At 40.2% G+C, this 24717-nt stretch overlaps 1 protein-coding gene across 1 annotated transcript; it reads left to right on the forward strand.

The window, feature by feature from the left end:
* The first annotated feature begins 129 nt into the window (after positions 1–129).
* LOC119582872 (titin-like) lies at positions 130–19696 on the forward strand. Its single transcript, XM_037931372.1, has 10 exons — positions 130–327; positions 6509–6803; positions 10494–12893; positions 13161–13362; positions 13812–14043; positions 14230–14355; positions 14548–14712; positions 15145–15255; positions 17710–17836; positions 18390–19696. The coding sequence occupies exons 1-10, from the start codon at positions 145–147 to the stop codon at positions 18668–18670; spliced, it is 4122 nt and encodes a 1373-aa protein (XP_037787300.1). The 5' UTR covers positions 130–144; the 3' UTR covers positions 18671–19696.
* Positions 19697–24717: the final 5021 nt, after the last annotated feature.

Raw genomic sequence — 24717 nt, forward strand, 5'->3', positions numbered from 1 at the left:
CGCAGAGAGACCCGCGGCGAAAATCGGGCGAAAAGGCCGAGAAAAGGGAAGGATTCAGAATAACCTTCACGTGGTCCCAATGAAGAGGCGATATAAGCCCGTCGCCCATTGGTCGAGGTTTGGCGGGCGGCTCAAATCCGACCAATGGGGAGCCGCGGCCGTGGTGGAGGCGCGCGGCTCGACCAATGGCGAGGCAGCTTTGAGTCGGCGAGTGTCCATGCCATCCTCCATGTTGAACGTCTCGGTTCTCGCCCGGACGGAGTCAAACATGGTCTCCTTAGTGAATATATGATAATAAGTGCACCGAAAATGTCCTCGATATCGCAGGTAAGTGGCTGAGCGCGTCGCCGTGAGGAGAGGGAGGCGGAGGCAGCGGCGAGAGGGCTGTCCGGCCGACATCTCTTGTTCATGCTGCGGCGGCTGCGGGAACCTCATGATCTCCCGTCGGAGGCTCGGTCGCTCCCTCTCGCCAGGCCCCTCCTCTCGCCTGCCGCGGCTCGGGGGGCGAGGGCGGCGCCGGGCGAGGCTCGGGCCAGGGCACGGGGCGCAGGGGCGGCGCGAGGCAGCTCCGGGCGGGCCGTGGCGAGGGCGGCGGCGGCGGCGGCGGCGGCGGCGGCGGCGGCCATGAGCGCGACCTCCCTCCCTCCCTCGCCTCATGCTCGCTCGCCGCACGGGGGAAACGCAGCTGCCGAGCCTCCCTCCCTCGTGGCTCCCGAAGGCGACCCTAGGGGAGGAGTGCCGCGAGGCCCGAGGTGATTTGCAAGCCGCTCTGCAACTCTCCTCGGCGTCTCCCGGGGCTCGCCTCGTCGGTGCAGGCCGAGGGGCAGCCGCAGGCCTCCTGCCCTGCCTGCCTCGCCGCCCTCGCCCTCAGGGCAGCGGGATGGGCGAGGTGCGAGGCTGATCGATTCATTCGCAGGGGATGAGCCAGGGCCTTGCGTCTGCCTCGGGCGGAGGGGCGCATGCGAGGCCTGCTTGGCTGGGGGAGGGGACTTGCTGCCATCTTGCAACGTTCTCTCCTCGGGGGGAATGTGCCTCTGCAGCCCATATATTAATGCAGCAGAGGGAGAAAAGGGGGGGGGGGGGTGGAATAGTTGTCAAAGGCATGACGGGAAATGTTAATTAGCAGCTGTTGCTAAGTGAAGGTTATGGTTAGGAAAGAGAAAGGACTTTCTCATACTTCTCAGCTTTTGATTTTATTTACCAGTCTCCCTTGAAGCATACCCTACAGAAATATAACTGTCCGGTGCAAATAATAACTCAAAGTAGGAGTCTTATCATAACAACTAACCCATTTCTGGGGAAGACATCAGCCTTGCATTCACTAATGGTCGACAGGAACAGTAGCATTACATTTTCGGTGAATTTTCCGAAAATGACAACCGGGTCTTCCCTGACAATATTTATATCATCAGATTTGTTTTCGTGAGATGACAACGAATCTGATGATCATTTCAGTTGCATTCTCCAGCCGACAATCTCGATGTGATTTGATAAGTCCCGATAGCAGGGGAGGGCATGAAGTAGATCAGGGAAATTGTGGGGTAAAACAGGCTGAAATAAGAAGAAAACAAAACAGAAATGTGTAAAACAAGCACAAAAAATGCTTAAAATCTGACACTGAAACTATACGGACGTCGCCGTCATCTTTCAAACTCTACGGACCGATGCGCCAACTTTCGAAAAATTCTACGGGAACCATACCCATCGTTCGGTAAAAATCTACGGAATTTCACATAATCCAGATCCCCCTTGGTAATCGTACAATGCGTCCTTAACCAATAAAGCAACCTAACCTTAATCCTGTAGGATCTATACACTACGATCTATATATTCCCTAGCCTGGGGGCTCTGCCCCCTGGACCCCCTGTGTTAATATATGCACCTAGCCAGGGGGCTATGCCCCCTGGACCCCCTTGGTATTATATTCGCCTAGTCAGGGGGCTACGCCCCCTGGACCCCCGTGGTAATATTTACACTTAGCCAGTGGGCTATGCCCCCTGGACCCCCAGGGTAAGACCACATACCTTTTATATCGCGAAACACTGAACGTTTCTTCGCTTCCGGCTATGGGCACATTTGCTTGGTTTCTAATCACTTTTTTCAGCATTTGCGGCACTGGATGGGTTCAAATATCAGGCTGTGATAGAAATGAATGTCTATTTGTCCAGTATATCCACAAAAGGGCTTTAAAAATGACCCAGAATCGACGCAGCACTCAAAATAAAACATTGCTCACCGGCGTTCCTCGACGTATTGGCGCTGCTGGCCTGTCAAATTTCCCGGTGGCAAAACGCGCAGGTGCACACGGTTATTGTACAGAATAGCATAAATGCTTACCAAAACACGTAAATGAAGAATAAAAAAAAGGAAAAGAACGCATTACATACATGAATTCAAGAAAACGGTCGCTGATAATGACAAAATATTCGTTCTCACGAGCGCGTAGCAATACAAGGACTACTTGGTAATGAGTTCCGCGTCACATTTGTTTTGATTCTCGCGAAAGTAAACATGGAAGGGACTTAGAAAATGAAGGGGCGATCTTCACTCTTGTCTGGCCTATATCTCCCTTATTTTCAATTTGCACACATTTTGCCATAGATGAAAGGGTCTTAGTTTTCGTCAAGGTAACCACTCCATACACTTATTTTACTGTACGTTTGGTTGACATGCAGGAAAAATTTTCCCACATTTTCTGGTGAACAGCACAATAGTAATAATAATGTAACATCTGTGGTTGCTATGGACAGTAAAGACTGGGGAGGTAGTTTCTCCATAGTGTGGAGGTTTGTTTACTAAATGACGATAGCGTTTAGCATTAAGTTAGTAGTCTCGATTAATACATTACTGTCGGGTCACATGATATGGCGTCATAGCAAACTGCTTGGTCAGCGGGGTAAGCTCGTATGTGGTGATGCGCCAGAGTGCATGGAGCGGGAGGTTTGGATACATTAAGCTAGGAAAAATTTGAAGTTGATATTATTGTAGAGGACATAAAGTCCAGTCGTCCATACAAGAAATCTGCAAACACTGATGGTACCCCATAAAGGAAAAAGAACCTGGAAAGTGCTGCTCACAGCTACCTAGTCTTTCTGAGTTTCAACTCTTTCTTGCTGTATATACCTAGGTGAAGAAATGTTTCCCGGGTGGGTGTAAGTGGTCGAGCCCCCCACAACCTTCCTTTTGGGAATGAACAGTCATGGCAATTTAGATTGTTGAATAAAGTTTGTGACTTGGAGATAGGGACTTAGTCTCAGGTGAATGCTTCTGTACTGTAAAAAAAAGATATATTCTCAATGTAAAAAAAAAACAACAACTTTGATTTAAATGATGCTGTCAACCATGATCAAAGTTGCAGCAAGAAGAACAGTGCACACAGAATGCATGCTCAATAAAAATTAATGTAAAATATACTCATTATAAATATGATGGGTGACAGAAAGGTTGAACAATGCAGGGCAATGCGATGAATACAAGGTTAGTTGTTTTTCCTCTGTTAGCAGGGAAAACTGATGATCCTGCTGCAGTAGTTGAAAGTAAATGAAACATCAATGCAAAATGTACTTCTGTCACCATACCTATTGCTGTCACCTGACAACTGGTCAGTATGGATAGTAGTATCTTTTTCATGTAGCTTATGTAGTAAGGCAGGATGACCAATGGTGCACATCACCTCGTTTGTGGTACATGGGTTCCTATTAATAAACCTTTGTAACCTGTGGCCCAATCTTTTGAAGTTGTTAACTTGTAGTACAGTTCTCAAGAAGTAGCCTAAGAATTAAGACCCATGTTCTAAATTTACCAAGAAGTTTATTGTATATTCGGCCATTCTCAGTTCATTCAGAGAGAGTGTTGTTATATATAATCCCTTTTAATAGCTTTGACTGCATTAAAATAGGAAAATGTAAGGATACTGATGTAAAAGAGTAAAAAAAAATACACTAACTGAAATATAAAATGTTGCACACAGGAAAAAAGTATCAGAAATTAAGAAAACAAGTCCTGACTAAGGCTATGCAGAGACTAACTCTAGCCTTACCTGGCCTTGCAACAAACAACAAATCCAACATAAACTATCTGTGCACATGTAGGTTGAAAAGTTATAATCGTTTTCACTTGCTTAACCCCTTTTTCCTTGGTAGCAGAAATCCCTGAGAGTAAGTAAACCCTGGTGATATATGGTAACAGCCAGACAGTGTGCGTGGGAGTCTGCTGTGTGAAGCCGAACATCCCGCTCCACGAGCTCTGGCAAGTCACTGTGTATACAAGCATACCCTGCTGACCAAGCGGTTTGCTACGATGCCATATCACGTGCCTGGCAGTATTGGGTTAAAAAGACACTCAACTTGTAGTTTTTTTCTCTTTCAAATATGGGAAATAGAGCATTGGGTTGGGGGCCTGTTTGTGGATTCCCAGGGTTGCCCCCCAAGCTTATTGGCTGGAGTAATAGGGACTTAGTCTCAGAGGTGTGCAGTTATATTGTAAACAATTGCCTAAACTAGTTGCCTATGAAACAGTTCTGTCTAGATATATTATCTCATTGAATAGGTCCTGGTAATTAGCATGGATTAATATAAATGTACAGTCTTTCAGATCATATGATATGTTGCCTTTATTTTATATATATATATATATATATATATATATATATATATATATATATATATATATATATATATATATAATTATGTATGTATGTATATTATGTAATGTGAGGGTTGAATATTGCAGTAGACTTTGTGGACTTACATGGGGTATGCTTCAAAATGTTTAATAAATAAAATAAGAAATGAAAAAGAACTATAGTTAATTTTCCACTGCCATGCAGTAAAATATAATGTAAATATAATGGCACTGTAAAATCAAAGAAAAATTACACACCAATAATTGGAATAATTTGTGTAGGCAAAAATTGCCCTAAATAAAGAAAATGTCACCTCTAATGGCATGCAGAGAGAGTAAGTCCTCACTGATTGAGTTGAGTGGGTGTCGGGGGGCAAAGCTCCTGGGTTAAGGATTTTTTAAATTTGTACAGCGAAGTTTGTGGCTTTCCTAGGAATGTCTGAAGTAATAGAGACTTGATCTCAGGGGTTCCATCACTTTGTAAACTTTACCAATACTTTCATTTATATAATTTGAGATGGAAATTAACTTGAGATTCACACACATTATAGTGTGGATAATTGAAAGAATAAAAAATAATTGCAAAATTGGGTGAATGTTTAAATTTTTAAAAATTACCAAAAGAGAATGAGATAAAGTTAGCATGATATACCTGGAGTGAATATGACATACTGAACTGAAGTAAGTTCTCTGATACTTAACTGTTATGGAAATAATAGTTATTTATTAAGTAACCTAAGTGACACAAAGATTAAGAATAATAGTACGATTATTGTTTTTATAAGTGCCTTCAGTCCCTCAGAGGCTGAAGTTGAGCATAGGCCTCCATGTTTATTTTGGCAAGGCGACACTTGTAGGGCTCCCTGACAATATTTCATTAATTAAGGAAACTGTCAGGGGTGTTAATGCTTTCCAAATTTGAATAGTTGCCATTATAAGGTTCAAGACAGAGATCATGATACAAATTAGCTGTAATATGTGGAATTTTACAGAATATTATTAGATAAAAACACATTTATTATTGGAGGGCATTAATAGTACACGTGTTCTCAATCATTCCTGAAAAAACAGTTATACAATAAAGATAAGAGGGAAGGAAATCTTACTTGCGTCCACACAACTTTGGTTGAATTGAGAATTGTGACCTATTTTGACAAATGTAAAAGTTTTTTTAAAGGTTGCCGCAAGGTAAAAGCATAGCACAAACCATAGCTAGAATCTTCTCAGTTATCAAATAAATAAGAATTAATGTCGGTTACCTGTGTGTGTGTTATCAAGTGATCGCTGTCACAATGTTTAACATCTAAGAATAAGACTCGTCTCTAAACTTTAGCCTAATTGTATTTGTATTTTGAATGCTACTGGCCACTGACAACATACAGTGTATTATTGTGGTTGAATTTCTTCTGCTCATCATCATATCAGTACTACAGAAACATTGAGCTGGTAACAAAGTTAAGTTTAGTATGAGTTGATATTATGAACTCAATCTCTGAGTGGAATAGTAGCAGTGTTTCATTTGTTTTACTTATGAAACCCCGGAAGGTTCAGACATTTGTGTTCTTATAATATTTTGTATGGCAACTTACTGGAAATTGTGACTGGTGTTTCACATTTTCCTTTCACATTGTCATAAAATATTGAAGGAAGCAGCATATATACATACAAATAGACTTATGCTTATACATACACTCACACATATGCTCATACATACATGCACACACACACACACGCACGCACACGCGCGCGCGCAGAGATGGGAGTAATATATCTCAGATATTTAGATAATGTTTGATTGTCATATGAACTGATTTTGTGGCTCTAATTTTAAATTGTCATAAGAAAGTGTTACAATATTTTTAATGTTGATTCTTTTCTTCCCTAGGGCTTGGAGTTCCTTGACCTGGATGGGGTGGGAGAGGATGTCAGCCAATATCTGGTGGCACTCTGCCGGGAGAGTAACCCTGCTGTGCAGGTGCTGGCCACGGAGGTGCCCACCGCCCCTCGGAGGGTTGGGGCCACCTCAGAGGAACAGGCAGCGTCCTCCCCTGCTCTGTCACCATCCCCACAAGTAACAGCTGCCGACAAGGAAGTGGAGGAGCCTCCAATGCTGATGGACCAGACCATTCCTGACATTGGCCAGGAGGAATTCGCAGGACCAGGGACTTTCCTCCCTGATGGTGAGTTTATCAGCCTGGCTTGTGGTGACCTTACTGGGGGTGATGGTGGGTGGTATGCTGCTCTGTTTGGTGTGCAGTCCTTGTCTCTGAGATAGATCTAAAAGGGAAAATACCTGGGTCTCTTGGATTTAATGTTAGAATAATTCATTTGTTGCAGTACTGTGACTTGGGAAATATTTAGCTGTGCATTGTTATGGGAGAGGTGGATAATCAGTGAATTTTTTTTTTTTTTTTTTTTTTTTTTTTTTTTTTTTTTTGTCTTTATTTTTATTTTGTATTGGTGAGGTATCAGTCTTTTATTGTGATGAAGTAAACCTTACACTTCTTGGCATACTGTGTAAATTGCTTTTAGAAATCGGAGCAATGTTTCAGGTCATGTTAATAACCTATGCTTTCCTAGAAGTCCAATATGAGATTGAGGGCATTTGTGGTTTTATTGTTCTGTTTTAGAAGCAACTTAGGCCTCTTGGCTTTTGTTGTAAGGCATTATTTGACTTAAATTCTGGTCAGCCCTTTAAAGCTATGAAAAAAGAGTTAATTCTGTAGTATTGTTTTTGCAAATTGCTGAAATAACTCTATAATTTTCGATATTCTTCACTTCAGTGATATTCTCTTTAGGAAACCAGGTTGATGATAAGATCTGAGATCTAATTTTCTTTTATGAGGAGAAACAGGATCTACCATCCAAGCAGAGAAAATGGAACCATTGTGTACCTTCATAGTGTCTTCAAAGAAACCTGTGAATGTGATCCTATGTGGATGCAGTGTGCATCATTTTTCCATAGAGAATGGAGGCTGTATCTTGAATGACATCCTTGAGATGGATCATGTACAGTATGGCAAGATGTGTCTTATCAGAAGTAAGAGGATTTTTGTGTTTCAAAGGGGCATCAGAGAGAAATTAAGTCTCTCCCAGTTGCTTTATGTCTCATCCTGTCTTCAAGCAATGAGATTTAGGGATAGCGTAGTTTGAGTGGTTTGATAATTTTCTTTTCTCCATTTCTTGCCTTTTCTATCTCTACCAAGTGTAATTGGTGTAGTGTGTGATCAATTTGTTTTATTTGTTAGTGTGTAACCTGGATGATAATGACAGATTTATATTTAGTTTTACTAGTTTTTGGGGGGTTCAAAATCAAAAAGTTTTGTCATTTGATATGAAATTATAAGCTGCTAGGCTGGTAAAAAAAAAAAAGAAAAAAAAAATATATAGAAATACAAGTGTGTGTGCGTGTGCATGTGTGTGTGTGTGTGTGTGTGTGTGTGTGTGTGTGTGTGTGTGTGTGTGTGCGCATGTGCGTGTGTGTGTGCGTGCATGCGTGCGTGTGCGCGCTCGCATGCATGTAACATGTAGGTAGTGGTGAAAATTATTTATGATAAAAAGAATATATTAATCTCTTATTTATTGAAATTGTGTGATGTTCAAGTCCACATCTAAAAATACTCAGATCATACCAGATCTGCAACTGTTGAGAGTGGTATAGTATACATTCTCAGAAATATGTCATAGTTAATGAAACTGAACAGTGCTAAGGCTAGTTTTGAGTATCTCATGACAGCAGCATGTCTGTTTAACCCATTAATGATGGTATCAGAAATCTCTTGGCATCACTGACTCCGGAGGCTTCTGGCATCCGCCCCGTTTGGGCTGGGAGTCCGCTTATGTAACGGTGTACTATAGCACATCACAACACCTACAGTTGTACCTGGCAAGTTGATTTGGTTTGTTATGACAGCTATGGGCATAGTCCGGAAAATACGGGTTCCCACTTAAGGTGTTGAGCCACTCTGTATGATCTTTTACGAAAGGCACTGGTGAGATCATATAATTGGAAACTCTTGCTCATCACCTTAGTACTGACAGTGGTGGCACTATCAGAGATTTTGGGCTGGCATTGGCATTTTTTCTCTTACAAATTCTACTAGCTAACAGACATGGATAGAACATGTTTGAAAAAGGGAAGGACAGGGCAAAGTTCATAAAAAAGCCAAGGGATGTTGCTGGCACAATATTACAAAAAAACAGGAAACAAAATTAGTAAAGGTATCTCCTTGTACCAACAACTCCTCCAATTAGCTTAATGTGAGAGTTCACCCATAATTAGTCCCTTATGTGCCAGGCTGGCATAGTTGAAAACTGATAAGGTTTACTGCAATGACTTCATATATGTATCATTGTACTGAAGAGGTTAACCTCTTATAGCCGAGCGTATCTGTAGCTGTCATGAGAAACCAACTCATCATGACAGGTACGAGTATAGGTGTCATGACTCTCAAATGAGTCGAATGGAAATGGCTGCTGTACACAGTGAACCCCCCAATGGAAAGGCTAGATTATTGCCAGAAGTCACTAGAATGAGTGGCACAGAAATTTCTGGCACAGTCAGTAAAGGTTAAGAGAAAACTGTTATTAATAGCTTTTCTAAACAATCCTAGGACAGTTGTCATATTATTGGCAAGTTACTAGGATTCGTTTTGTGAGATACAGCTGTACAAATTAGCAGATTCACATGTCATTCTTGGAAATTTAATGTGGACAAGCACACACAACACACACACACATACGCACAACACACACATACGCACAACACACACACAACGCACAACACACATACACACCCACAACACACATACACACCCACAACACACATACACACCCACAACACACATACACACCCACAACACACACACACACCCACAACACACACACACACCCACAACACACACACACACCCACAACACACACACACACCCACAACAAACACACACACACCCACGCACAACAAACACACACACACACACGCACAACAACACAACACACCACAACACCCCACACCACAACAACACACAACACACACACACACACGCACAACAACCACACCACACCACACACACGCACAACAAACCACCACACACGCACACACACAACACACACACCACACCCACACACCAACACACACCACACCCCACCACACACACCACACACCGCACCACACACACCACACCCGCACCACACACACCACACCCCCCACACACACCACACCACACCCCACCACACACACACACACACCACCACACACACACACACACACACACACACACACACACACACAACACACACACACACACACACACACACACACCCATGCACTCACACAGTGAGAAAGTGTGTGTGAGAGTTGAGGACATTGTAAAAGCAGGAGGCAAGCCTCCATCTGCCTTGTTTGTTCAATGCAGGAACAAAGAGTATGTCAGGTTAACATGCTGCTTAAAGGGAATGGATAAGTTTGATGTGCCCCAGTTCATTTTGTCAATTACCACAACTATATGTATATAACTTATCTAATAAATAACTGAAGTTGCTCCTGATCAGCATTCAACAAATATTAATAAAAATCTCAGCCAAAGGTATAGTTAGTGTATAATGATACTTAAAAAAAAAAAGGAAAGAATAAAGTGAAAATGTCAGGCCAGCTATTGCATGCCTGGGGAGAATTTTGCATGTATTTTATCTTACTAATTTAATCTAAGTTTGGTTTGGGAATGGTTTGTCTTATTAATTATAGAATGTGGGAATTTGCCAAAATTTCTGAGAATTATTTGCATGGCAAATAATTTGGCAGAACGAGAGATTTCTTGGTAAGCCAATTTCCACATTCATCTGGTAAACTGAGGTTCACATTTGACTTGCAGGGGGCTTCGTTGGCGATGGTAAGGTGAGTGTGATGGCTGACTCTCGACCACCACCACCACCACCCCAGGCCACCTCCATCACCAGCACCACTATCACCACCCCAACCACCACCACCACCACTGCTGCAGCTGCCACACTGGCCACCTCTGTGCCTGCAGAGATAGTCCCAGTCAGGGACTTCAACGTGCCTCCACCCATTATCTCTTCGCAGAACCAGCAGGGAGCCCCACAGGGAGGCCAGCAGATGTTCCACCAACCTTATCTGTCAGCTTCCCCTAACAACCCCCCAATATATAACCCACATATGCCCCCCCCTCCACATCCGCAGCCTCCGCCTAATAACTTGTACACTCAAATCCCGCCGCCTACTGTTTTGCCACATGGAGCAACAGTTTATGTCGCTAACTGTCATGTCAACCTTTCCCCCTATAATGGAGGTCAGGGGCAGGCACCTGTTATCACATCAAATGCTGGACCATCTCAGTCTCCTCCAGCTGCCCCTGTCATGCAGTCTGTGCCAGTCATGTCTGATCAGCCTGCTGTGCATGTACCTCCCGTTGTCAAACCCATGCATGAGAATAAGCCAGAGTTCGAGAACAGGAGGTTTGACCATTTCCGAGGGGGCCACCGTGGACGTGGACGTGGACGTGGACGTGGTAAGCGAAACAACAGTGAGAGAAGCAACTCGGTCAGCAGTGACCACTCAGGGTATGGCAATGAGAAACACTACGCAGATGGCATGGGACCCCCCCAGTATGGCCATGTGGCTGGACCCTATATGTATCCAAATGTGCATTACCCAATGCGTGGAGCCAATTATCCACATTACCCTAGTGTCCCAGCTGCACAAACTGTTCAGGGTGTACCACTTATGTACCAGCCTCAACAGTACTCCCATTATGTACAGTATCAGGCTCCAAACCAGGGCCACATGATGCCCTACCAGCAGCAGACAATGCCTCCTGGCTCGCAGCATCCCAGCACACTCCAGCACATGCACCATCAGCTGCCACATCACCAATCAACTCACCAGCCTCCACAGCAACCTCCACATCATCACCAGCCTCCGCCGCCTCTACAACACCAGCAGCCTCCGCTTCATCATCATCAACAGCAGCAGCCACACTACCCACAACATGAGCCACAGCAAGTTCATGTACCTCATCAGGATCAGTTTCATGTACCAGCACAGCCACAGCAGCATCAGCAGCCTCCCCCTCCACAGCCACAGCCACCACCCCCTCAACAGCCTCCTCCTGCAATATTGGAGCCCCAGCAGCAGCCACCAGTAGCTCAACATACACAGCAGCCAGCAAACTATGAATCCCAGGAAGCTCCATTGCCAGTAGAAGGCCAAACCAATGGGCAGTTTGTGGCCGACTCTCAAGCTGCTGCTTCACAATTTGAAAATGATGGTTCAGGTGATGTACAGCCAACAGATGGAACATCAACTTCAGCAGAGATACCTATTGCTGTAGCAGAAACAGATAAGTCTAATTCCCTCATCACACAGACAGCTGCCTTGTCCTTAGAAGATCCTGTAGAATCAGTAATCACTAACATTCCTGCAGAACCTGAACAACCAGTTCCAGATATTCAGGAGAATATTCCTAATTCCACTCAACTGGTTTATGAGGAAAACCATGCTCCAGTCTCTCCCCCCATAGCCAAACCAGTCACAACCCCAGACATGAAGGAGGTTAAATCTCTCTCCAACAAGCCTCATTCTGCTCAGAATGGATTGGGTTCATCTGGTAAGCCCCCTGTGCATGAGCCTCAGATTCTAATCCCCAACTTCAATAAAGGGAAGCACATGCAGAAGCTGGCTGTTGACATTACCGGTAATCATACTACTTTGTCCGAGATAACCTTCATGTCGGATGAGATTCAACCTAATGTTGATCCTCAGGAGCCAGTGGAATTTGTGCCGGTCCCCAAAGCAGCTGTGATCATTCCACCTGCAGTCTCCCAGAGTGTTTCCCCAGTCAATGTTCCTTTCAAAGCTTCCCCTCCTTCAAGTGTGGAGCCTCCAGTCCCATCAGGAAACAAGAGCAGTGCCTCCTCTTCATGGGCAGCAAATGGTGGGACAGTGGTAATAGCTGGTGATGGTGGGGTGGTGCCACCCAGTACTCCATCAGTGGCCAGTCCTGCTCTTTCAGAAGTGAACAAGAAGGAGGCTGTGATGCCCGAGATGGCAGCCAGTGCCCAACCCGGCGGAGCTTGGGCTCAGAAGAAGAGCTGGTCCCAGTTGTTCAAGCCATCCGATGAAGGAGCGGCCAAGCAAGTGGCTTATGTTGCACCCTTCAACCAGGAGACAGAGAAGCTTCGGGAGGAGGCAACAGAGAAGGCCCCTGACCAGCCTACATCAGAAGTGGATCTGGATAAGGTCAAAATTGGAGGTGAGTCATCCATTATATGATAAATTTCAGTTTATTGATGGATTCTTTTGTATATCCTATATTATATGCTTATGAAATAATTGATGGGTTTTATTAATTCATCTCAAAAAGAATTTAGAAAAATCAAAATGTTAATGAGATGCATAATTTTATTTAGAAGTTAGTGTATTAGAAAGCCTTCAGTCAGTTTTACCTTGATATGAAATTAATGAAAGTACTGTATCTTCCATTTTCTCCCCCACCCCTTTTTTTTTTGTGGTACAAAAGGCATGTTGCGAGAATACAACCAAGACCATCGCCAGGTTGCTCTTCAGCCTCGAGGACTGATCAACAAGGGATATTGGTGCTATGTTAATGCTCCTCTGCAAGCCCTGCTAGCCTGCCCTCCTTTCTATAATTTAATGAGAAATGTGCCCAACATTGCTGGGCTCAAGAAGGGCAAATCTTCAACACCAGTTCTGGATAGCATGTAAGTCTCCTAAAATTTTTCATTATTTTACACACACACACACACACACACACACACACACACACACACACACACACACACACACACACACACACACACACACAGAAACACACACACACACAGAAACACACACACACACACACAAAGAAACACACACACACACACACACACACAAAGAAACACACACACACACACACACACACACACACACACACACAAAGAAACACACACACACACACAAAGAAACACACACACACACAAAACGCACAAAATCTCTCTCTCTCTCTCTCTCTCTCTCTCTCTCTCTCTCTCTCTCTCTCTCTCTCTCTCTCTCTCTCTCTCTCTCTCTCTCTCTCTCTCTCTCAAACATACACACCCACACAAAAAAAAAGAATAAAAAAAACTTAGAAAATGTTATAAACATTATTTATTGCTGTACCTATTTTCAGTGTGGAGTATGTAAATGAGTTCTCTGATATGGCTCCCATGCTGAGGACAAGCAAGAAAGACAAGAACAATTCAGCTGCTCGCAAAGAACCAGAAATAGTCAATGGCCCACCATTTGAACCATCGTACGTCTACAAGATGTTGGCCTCCTTGAGTGGGGAAATGTTTACCGAGGGTCGCCAACAAGATGCCGAAGAGATGCTCTCCGTTGTCTTGAATGGCTTGCACGATGAGGTCAGTGCTTTAGGGGATCCAGCTATACCTGACTTTTGGTAATACCCTTGGCAAAGATAATGTAAAGGAAATAATTGGTAGAATTTGACAGAACAGGCTTTCATGGGGGATGACAATGTTGTTTGCTTATTCTATTGCCTCTCAATAAAGATTGCTAACAATTTGTATCATGTTCTTTCTTAAAAGATGGTGGAAGCCTTGAAGCTGGTAAATGAGAATACTGCAGCCTCAGGCAGCAATTCGGTCAATGGCTCCGTAAACGGGGAAAATGTATCAGACAATGAGGAAATGTCAGATGATGATGAATGGCAGGTAAGTTATGTGATTACAGGTAACTGAAGCTTTATTACTAGAAATATCTTGAAAGTTACTGATATACAGCATGGATCCAGTAGTTCCATGTATAGAAAAGACCCAATATTTGTATTTAGTTTTACACATTATATTCCAAAAATTCTTGTGAAGTATTCTATGTCTTATTGATAAAGAAAATACTACTTGCAGGTAATGGGCCCACGCAAAAAGTGCTGTGTGACCCGAAGGGCTCACTTCTCCCCAACCCCCATTAGTGCCATATTCTGGGGGCAGCTAAGGTCTGTTCTTCACCAGGCAGGAGGCCAACCTACTGCTAACCTGCAGCCATTCACCACACTGCCGTTAGATATTCAGGTGAGCAAACCTCTCTAGGATTTTTGTTAGAGATAGATTGATTTGATAAATTTAGGGGGGAGTGAAGGAGGCTTATTAATCTTATTTTTGACATTTTATTTATCTGATATTTTGTCAGTTTTTAAATGACACATCATCTAGTTTTTTTTTTATGGTTTCGTTAAAGAATTTGTCATAGCTACATATATTAAGGTCTGTTCCATTCTCAGTATTTTTTTGAGAATTCATCTTCCTTTCCATATATAGCTTTTTATTGTAATTCTGTATCATATCCATTTGGCAGTTGTCTGTTTAGTACAATAAGTACTTGAGTTCTTACCAAAAAAGTTTTTTTTAATTCCAGTTGTTACTGGAATATTTTTATATTGTTTTTCATCTGTGAGCATGGCTTTTGGAAAGGTTCAGCCTAACTTTTTTTTATTTTTTTTACAGTCTCCAAAGGTTGAGAGTGTTAGAGATGCTTTAGAGCAGCTTGTAAGCCGTGAGGAGATTCCAGATTTTACATGCTCAAAGACGAACCAGGAGGTGACAGTGTGCAAACAAGTAAGAAAATTGTCTTGATGTATGGAAGAAATATATGTATGTAAAAGAAATGCATATATTTGATGTTCATTAAGTAATCATCAATTTATTTAATTATATTATATTTGATTTGATATTTATGAAATTTAACACATGGATAGTGGAAGAAGACAAAGTAAACTTACTTTAAATTTAATGACATAGTATGGGGGTAAATGTAGGTGGATGAAAGTGGCTAAGGACACATAAAGGGAGGGAATGACCTCATGGCCCACACAGGGGCAAAAAATATTGGCTTTAACCCTTTCCCGACGGGTAGTATTCACAGTGGCCTGGGCCTCGCTGCCGGGGGCTTATGTCGTCGCCCTAGTATGCGCGACCACTCATGCCATTTCTTCGTAATACTACGGGCATATGTTGTATTTTCAGTTTTCATTATTTTCTAAAGTCTCTATTTGCCATATTTCCTGATAAATCGAGACTGAAGGATATTTTTGTTGTTATATAGACTCAATAGTTGATCATTATTCAGTCTATAGTCTAAATAAAATAAGCATTGTGTGGCATCATGGAGTTGAAATCGTAGTAGTAGTAGTAGTAGTAGTAGTAGTTTTTTTTTTTTTTTTTTTTTTTTTTTTTCTTTTTTTTTTTTTTTTTTCCATAGTAAAAATGAGTGTTAAAAACGACTTAATCACACTTTCAGTGGCAGAAAAATATTATTTTGCTGTGATTGTAACAAAAAAAAAAAAAAACTATGGCATGTCCATACATACACCATGGCATGTGTGTACATGCCACCCGTCAGCGAAGGGTTAAGTGTGCTTGAGTAGGCCTGGCCTCCTGAAACACTTGTGTAGTATCAAGAATCTTTGCCTCCCCTTTGCAATATTATTTTCTTTTTCTGCACATTTTTTGCCATTTTCCAAGGTCCATATTTATCATTTCTTATGCTTTATCAAGATAGTAATAGACTGCTTTCATTCATTAGATCCATATTATCTCTAGTTGGACTGTATCTCGACTTGTAAACATATGGAACTTATCTAAGAGGAATTAACCCACTGCTGCCAGAGATGGCATATACATACATGCCATGCCTATTGTGTGTCTAGTTTATTTTATTTTTGCATACGTGGCCCCACAAGTGCTCAGTCACCAAGGAGTCGATCACTAGTCCTATGTATCTCGCCTATTTACACTCGCTCACTCACTCACTCACTCACTCTCTCTCTCTCTCTCTCTCTCTCTCTCTCTCATCTTTTCATCTCCTCTCTCTCTCCTCACTCTCTCATTCTCTCCCTCTCTCTCTCTCTCTCTCTCCCTCTCCCTCCCTCTCTCTCCTCTCTCTCCCTCCTCCCTCCCTCCCCCCTCCCTCCTCCTCTCTCTCTCACCCCTCCCATCTCTCTTTCTCTCTCTCTCTCTCTCTCTCTCCTCCTCTCCCTCCTCTCTTCCCTCTCTCCCCCTCCTCCCCTCTCTCCCTCTCCTCTCTCTCCTCTCTCTCTCCTCTCCTCCTCCGTCTCCCTCTCCCTCCCTCCTCCTCCCTCCTCCCTCCCTCTCTCTCTCTCTCTCTCTCTCCTCCCTCTCCTCCCTCCCTCCTCTCTCTCTCTCTCTCTCTCTCTCTCTCTCTCTCTCTCTCTCTCTCTTCTCTCTCTCTCTCCTCTCCTCTCCTTCTCCCTCCTCTCCCCCTCTCTCTCTCTCTCCTCTCTCTCTCTCTCTCTCTCTCTCTCTCTCTCTCACTCACTCTCACTCTCACTCTCTCAGTATTGTTAATAATATTGTAGTGATCAAAATGTCACTGTTAACAGTATTGATATTGATATCTGTTAAAAAAAAAAAAAAAAAAAAAAAAAAAAAAAAAAAAAAATGAAAACAACCTTATTGCTGGGCACACCTATAGCCTTCCTGAAAAACCAACTCATTGTGACGGGGAGTGCAGGTTGTATTACAGAAAATTGAATATTAAGAATTTTTTTAAAAATATGACAAATAAAATTATTATTATTATTATTGCACTGAGTTACTATGAGAAAGAGAAATGATATGGAGTCCACAAGGAAAATTGTCACTTACCATCTGGATAAAGCAAATAAAATGACAAATATAGTCATTGGAAAATAGCAAAAAGGCTAATAGCATTAAATAAACATTGCAAAAGGGAGGCATGGAGTCTTGTCACTGCACATATGTGCACATTTAAGACTAATGCTCGCATTTTGGGCCACTTGATGGCAGTGAAGCATCTGGCTTTGAATGATGTTAATAGTTTTATAGTCATGAATTGTTGATGATTTCCAGTTCAATTTGTCATTCTAATTAACATGCCAAGCAAGCATAGTATATCAGGAGCTTTTATATTTGTTACTTTGTGGTCTAATTTTATAATTATATGTATGAGAACTGTGAAACCTTATTTAGGGTGATCATTTAAAAGATTGAACAAAACAAAATGTCTAATTACCTTGGCACAATACTTAGGTATTCCTGGAGCACCTCCCTCCCATCCTAATTCTGCAACTCAAGAGGTTCATTTATGACAAGGATGGTGGCCTGCAGAAGATCATGAAGAAGGTCAACTTCCCCATAGACTTAGAAGTAACCAAAGGTAAGAAGATCAAATTAGGTATTTGAATGAGTTGTGTAAAAACTGCTTTGGATACAGTTTTTGGTTACAAGGTTTGCAGGATTTATTCACTGAAGTAAAAAAATTTATATTTATATTTATTTTTTTTATTATTATTATTTTATTTTTTTATTTTTATTTTTTTATTTTTTTATTTTTTTATTTTTTATTATTTATTTATTTATTTATTTATTATTATTATTATTATTATTTTTTTTTTTTTTTTTTTTTACTTATAGAATCTATAGCAGGATGACAAGGTTTATGTAAACACTGAACTGGTTTATGAGAAGGAAGGTTAAACTTGAACCTTTTATGATGGTAAATAATGATTTAGGTTCTTGTGACTACAGCAAATTACCACTGTCTTTGTTGTGCTTTTAAATTAGCCCATCCATGTGTAAGAAATAGCTGGGGTTGCCATTCACTGGTAGCGTACTATTTAAACACAGATTAGCAAGATAGCTAGACAAGAACACTACCACTGCACCAATACAACATACACAGTGATAACTAATAGAAACTTTGTTTTCAGAACTGATGTCAACCAACAGTCGAGGGAAATACTCGGCCCAACAGAAGAAGTACAAGCTCCTGGCTGTTGTATACCATGATGGGAAGGAAGCCACTAAAGGTCACTACATCGCAGATATATATCATGGAGGTTACACCTGCTGGTTGAGGTATGACGACAGTTGTGTGAAAGCTGTTCCAGAAGCCAGTGTCCTTCGCCATGCCGCACCCAGGGTGCCCTATCTCCTATTCTACCGTCGTGGAGACACCATGACAAGGCCATCAACGAAAACCAAATCTTGAATCTTGAGGACCTTGCTGAATATTAAGAGGCCAGGACTCGCAGATTCCTCTCATGGGAGAGAAGCCCTTCATCCTTAGGTCCATGGCATGCTCAGATCAATCATCTTGGGAAGGGAGAGTATGGTTGCCTGGCCCCACCTATCCTTGGTATGTTCTAGCAGTACCTGGATTGCAGGAAAGGCATTGAGTTACAGCAACACATGCAAGGAAGGACACCAAAAGTAGCCAGCAACATGAAGTTAACAAGTGTCCATAATCTGCTTAACCTTTTGTACCCAAGGAATGTTGAATACTCATGATAATGACACTAGTTTATTTTAAAGGAAATTTGAACATTTGAGGATTAGTTCTTTGCGTCAAGTTTGTTATAAACAACATATATCTCTATAGTTAGTTTCACCAGACAAGACATAGTAATAGGTGTTATTTGATGAACATCTCAAAGATAGATGAAAAGAAAACAAGGAGGAGAGTCATTGAAAAAAGATTGTGAGTGGAAAGATATTAACATCAAATGCTAATGGAAAAATGGAACTCGCTTTTCTCGTGAGCAGTTTTGTAATAGCCAGAGAGAGTCAGAGCTATTTACAAATGACAATGGACTCCAAGTGAAAGAGTTGTCAAGGGGTTTATCCTCTTTGTAGGCTTCCATTATTCGTTTGGATGGAGAGTGGGAAGTGGTGTGACTTGATTTAGAGAATTACAAACCATTGTTGACCAAAAAAAAAAAAATAAATAAAAAAAAGAAAAAAAAAAGTGATAACAGTGGCCATGAGTTACACTGTTAATATGTGTGCTTGTATGTCATTGTGATTGGGTCTCTAGGTATATTGTTGCAAATTTTCAACTTTGGCTCTGGGTTACTGTTAATGACATGTGCCTGTCTTTAAAGTGTTCAGATATGGCCCACTTTGAAACAATAATATATATTGAATTAAATGCTATCAGTGTGACAGATATGTATTGTGCATCTGTCAAATTTATCTAGCTCTAAAGAAAAAAAAAAAAAAAAAAAAAAAAAAAAAACATAGGTATATGCTATTATAATCTTTGAAAAGAAACTGTGGCCTCAAAAGGAAGCAAAAAGTTAATCATTTACATATTTTCTTGTCCTGCATATATGAAGTAATGAATTATAAGATGATGACTTTCACAATTTTTATGATTATGTTGATCTAGCTAGAGAAAACATTTTATAATATTCAGAAGAGTATAAAGAAATATCAGATTATGTTAGTAAGCCCTTGAGACTGAACAACAATTGTTGTTGAATTCTTCAACATTTTTTTTAAAATGAAAATTCATCATTCTCAATATTTGTGCAACAATACATGTTTTATGAATTTCAAGGGTTTGGTTATTTTTCACTGCATTGTCAGTATTTGATTGAAAGATTTAGAATAGTTATTTGAAGTATTATTTAGAAGCTTCCAGACCAGTTAGACAAAATCTTCGTTTGGGAGTGTTACAAGCGAAGTTAAGAAAAATAATGGTATTGAAAGGGATCCTTAAGATAAATAATGGTATTTATATGGATCCCTGAACTCTTTCAAAAGTTTTTTCTCTCTCTCTCTCTCTCTCTCTCGCTCTCTCTCTCTAGGACCAGATCGTAAAAGGTGCCATAGGGGCACAGGCCAATTATGGCCACCCAGATGGCACAATGCCTTCATATAATGTAGAGAGAGAGGGAAAGCTTATATTACTGTCCCTTTTCCCTCCAGAACTTGCTAAGTGGCTGCCACATGTCTATCATGCCACCCAAGTCATGTAACATTTCTCACCTCTTGACTTCCTGTTAGCTCTGGACCTCAAGAGTTTATAATGGAACCAGATGTAAAGGAGGTCGTAGTTTTGTGTTTATTCACATCTGACAAGGATTTTTTCCTCCTGTGGCTGCTTTCCCTGCCCCCATCCCCCCCTCTCTCTTGTTCTGTTCTATAGTATTTGCCACTTCAGCAGGGGGAAAACCATATAGATGGACTGGGTCAGGGCTTTGCTGAATGTGGGGAAAATCACCATCACTGTTTGTTATGGTTTTATTTTTTTATTTTATTTTTACACTGATTGGCTGTTCAATACAAACTAGTCAAAGAAAGAAAGAAAGAAAAGGTAAATAAATGGAAATGTCTCCTAAGTGTAGACAAGATTCTCAAATTAGAATATGTAATGGTATGTAGCATATTGTTGTAGCTAAGCTTACTATTATCTGTGAGAGGAAAACAAAATCAAAATTTTTAAGAGGATTTTTAAAAATGCACTTGAAGCAAACAGAAGCAGAAGGAGCAGTAATCATAAATATTCAAGATTTATTTTAGACTAAAGCTACTTATTACATTTTCTAGCAAACTTTATTTACTGATTAACTTTAGTATGTTGCATTTCACATAAAAGTGTTGACTCCGTTTTTTAACGGCAAGGAATTGTTTTCCTCTTAAACTTAGGTTGCATTTTATTTTTTTTGTTTTAACCTTTTTTTTTTAATACTTTTTAGGTCCTAATTGGGAGACATAATTACAGAGCTCCCATAATACAAATGGAAAATTTACTATGTTATTATTGTTATTCTTATTCTTATTATTATGATGATTATACTATTACTCTTATTACCATTACTATTGTTATTGATATTTTTGTTTGAATTTTCTCTGTTATTTTTGTGTTATTATTCACACTTCATATTATCTTTATTATAATTTTTTAAGGCTGACTGTTATTTTTAAGCCAGTATCCCATGAGTATTTGGCCAAAGTTGCTAGTAGTGTTTGTCTGTTGTGTTCCAAGGATCCCTCTTTTTTTAATTATGTAGAAAAGAGAAGAAAAGAAAAAGAAAAGAAAAAACAAAAAACAAAAACAAACTTAAAACTGATGACTGTGTTGAGCCAAACCTGAGCCTATTCCTATTTTATGAAGCCTGAAGCGATCATGTTGCAGATGGTGTAGATATCCTGTATACTTAATGGAGTGCAGTGCATCACCTTATTGCAAATGAAAGATGATGGTGATGGAGCAAGAGCTTGGCTAAATGTGAAAGAAAAGATAACAGCTTGGAAGGAATTTCACCCGTTTGATCTCGTTTTAGAGTGTGTGATGGGGCCTGATGTGGTTCTTTGTGATTTATGGGAGTCGGGCCTCATTTTCTTTTGTTCTATTTCTGTTCTGTTACTTTTTGTTAATAGATACCTTATAACTGAGCAAAATGCGTGTATTTACAGATCTCGCACATTGCTTTTCATATTACACATTACAATCCGCATCATACTGTGCACATCATCCCACACACATCTCCCCATACATACACTTTCTTATATACATTGTGTATATATGTGTATGTGATCTTTTGTTTTCTATAAGTGTTTACACCTTTTACTTGTTTTAATTTCTTTCTCTACCTAATGGTTCTCATGCAGCAAGCTTGAGATACAATTTGGCTAGAACCTTGTGTCTCAGGCAGTGGCCTTAACTGGCTGTGTGGTTCTGAAGATTGCTTTGCATCACATGTAAGGAACTGCTTGTATATACAATAAATTGGCACTCTAGGTGTGCTTAAGTCCACTGCTACCTGTACTTTTGTCTTTAACAAAGAGTCAAATTCAGCAATCACTTGCTTTTTTTCTTCCTTCGGAAATGTTATCATTGTCTAGACTAAGAGGCATGTAAGATCATAGAACACAATTTCCAGAGATCTTCTGTTTACTCTCCAAGCCTTGTTCAACCTTCACTAGTTCAGTCAGTGAGCAGCAGCTGATTGTCTTGATCAGAAATGCTTTTCTCTCCACAGTAAACATGCCTTAACCACACAGACACTGATGAAAACCATCTATCAACTCAAGGTAGGGACTCTAATGAACATCTATGGAGTACATTGAAAAACTAAAGACAGTGTACATAATCATCTGTACTTGACTGTTAGGATAAATGGAATGGCTGATATGTGATATCAAGTTTCTGTTCAAGACACTTATCCTGTTGTAGGATAGCATCTACACTACTGTGGTTCTCCTTTGATGTCAGCAGGGTGGCAGTGTTTTTGCATTTCCATTTTATTGATTTACTTTTGTATTATATATTTTTTATTTATTATACATATCTTTTTAGTTAAATCATTAGTTTACATTTTTCATGCACCTATTCCTTATCATTCATTTTGTATTAGGAGGGGTCCTGTATCTTCCAACTATTGTTTGCTCAGAGGTGTGACTACCGAGTATATATAAATTGTCACACTAGTAAACCTTAGGTTATTTTACTTTTTTATTTTTATATCTTTCCTTCAGCCTCTTCATAGATTTTAATGCTTTGTTATACAGCAGTTGTAGGGTTTGAAAGTGTAATTAAAAACTAAACTTACAAAATGCACTAAAAAAAGGAAATTATTGTTAGGTAATATACAACTAACTTTTCAATATTTTCTATCGAGTCATGTAGACCATTACTGCTCAAAGATAGCTTAATTTATTTTTATTCCACATTGCAAAGAAAATATTACATTTAGATAATGTAAAAGGATATTAAAGGGAAATTTTTACAATATTTAACCTGTTTTCAATATGGAAATGATTTTAAAAATAGGATATAACTGAAAAATAAAATTGCAGTTCCAAAGCATGCAGTGAAAGTGCTGTGAAGCCGGCAAAAGCCAGCTGAGTAGTACTAAACTCCAAAAGAAAAATTATTTTTTTGTTTTGTTTGTTACTCCTATACTGTGAATTCTGTGAATGTCATGTGTGCCTATATGTCAGTGTCAGTGATCAGTATTGATGCCATCTAAACTTGGACTGTCTCAGTATTTTTTCTTTTTTTCTTTCTCTCTATTTTTTTTCAAGGTATATTATTTCTTCCCTTCAATATGCAGTATATATTCATATAAACACTTGATTCTAGGACATAACCTTGGACATTCAGCATAGGGTGTAACAGGACCAAGAATGTATCTGGATGAAGTGGAGTGAAGTGCTTAATGCTATGACAGCTTCATTGTTGAAAAGTGTAAACAAAGTAGGAGGTACTTGTAGGGACCACAAAGCAGCAGTGCAAGCTGTTTTATCAAGTGAAAATATAATTTGTTGAGCAAATATGATTTATAGTGAATGCAATGGAAAGGTAGAGGAAGGAGTGAAGTTTAGAAAATATCAATTATATGAAGTTTTTTTTTTCCACTGTTGGCACACATGAATCGATAACTCTGTTTAAGATGATATTTAAAAGCTTTTTGCCTTGTCTTTATTTGTTTCATTGCTGCTGTACTGGTGAGATTTAATGCATTTTGAATGTGTGGCTACTTTGTACTTTTTCCTTGCAAGTAGTGGAAATGTGAGAGTTTAGGTGGCATCTTCATAAAATACAGGTTGGAGATTTCTGATATATATATATATATATAATATATATAATATATATATATATATATATATATATATATATATATATTTTTTTTTTTTTTTTTTTTTTTTTTTTTTAGATGGGAATCATTTCGAAAGTTCTTGGTGCCTGATGCTAATATACCAGAAGTGCAGAGATACTGTGGTAGTTTTATATATATATATCATCATTGGGGCACAGAAAATTGTATATGCCCAAGTTTGTGCTGAAAGAGGTGGACTTAATACAAGGCACTTTTTTTAAGCATTAAAAACATTACTCTGACTTGATCTATATAGCTGTAGGTGTTCCCCCTGATTTCCTCTATTATTAGTCGGGTACATATCCTGGATAAAGCCTTCGTTTGCCCTCAATGTGATGTAGGCACTTGGTAAAGTGTTTTCTGATTGTCAGAGTCCTAGACTTCTGATTGGGCTCTTTGCTAAGCCAGTCAGCAGCTTGAGTGCCTAAGAAGTGTGTCTAGCGCTTATAAAAGATGAACACACCTCAAGTTGATGGCAGCATGTGGCTGCTTCTTGGGAGCACATGGCCACTCAGTCTGGGCTCTATGCTCACAAGTCTGTTAGGGTGATCATGTGCCACGTCGTGAGTGTTGTGAGTATCAGTTGCAGTGCTGCAAATGGAGTGCATCATGAGTGAATGGAAGGATGTAGAGGGAGAGAGTCTCTGCT

The sequence above is a fragment of the Penaeus monodon genome, chromosome 16 (genome assembly GCF_015228065.2).
Source record: "Penaeus monodon isolate SGIC_2016 chromosome 16, NSTDA_Pmon_1, whole genome shotgun sequence".
In the NCBI taxonomy this organism is placed as follows: Eukaryota; Metazoa; Arthropoda; class Malacostraca; order Decapoda; family Penaeidae; genus Penaeus; species Penaeus monodon.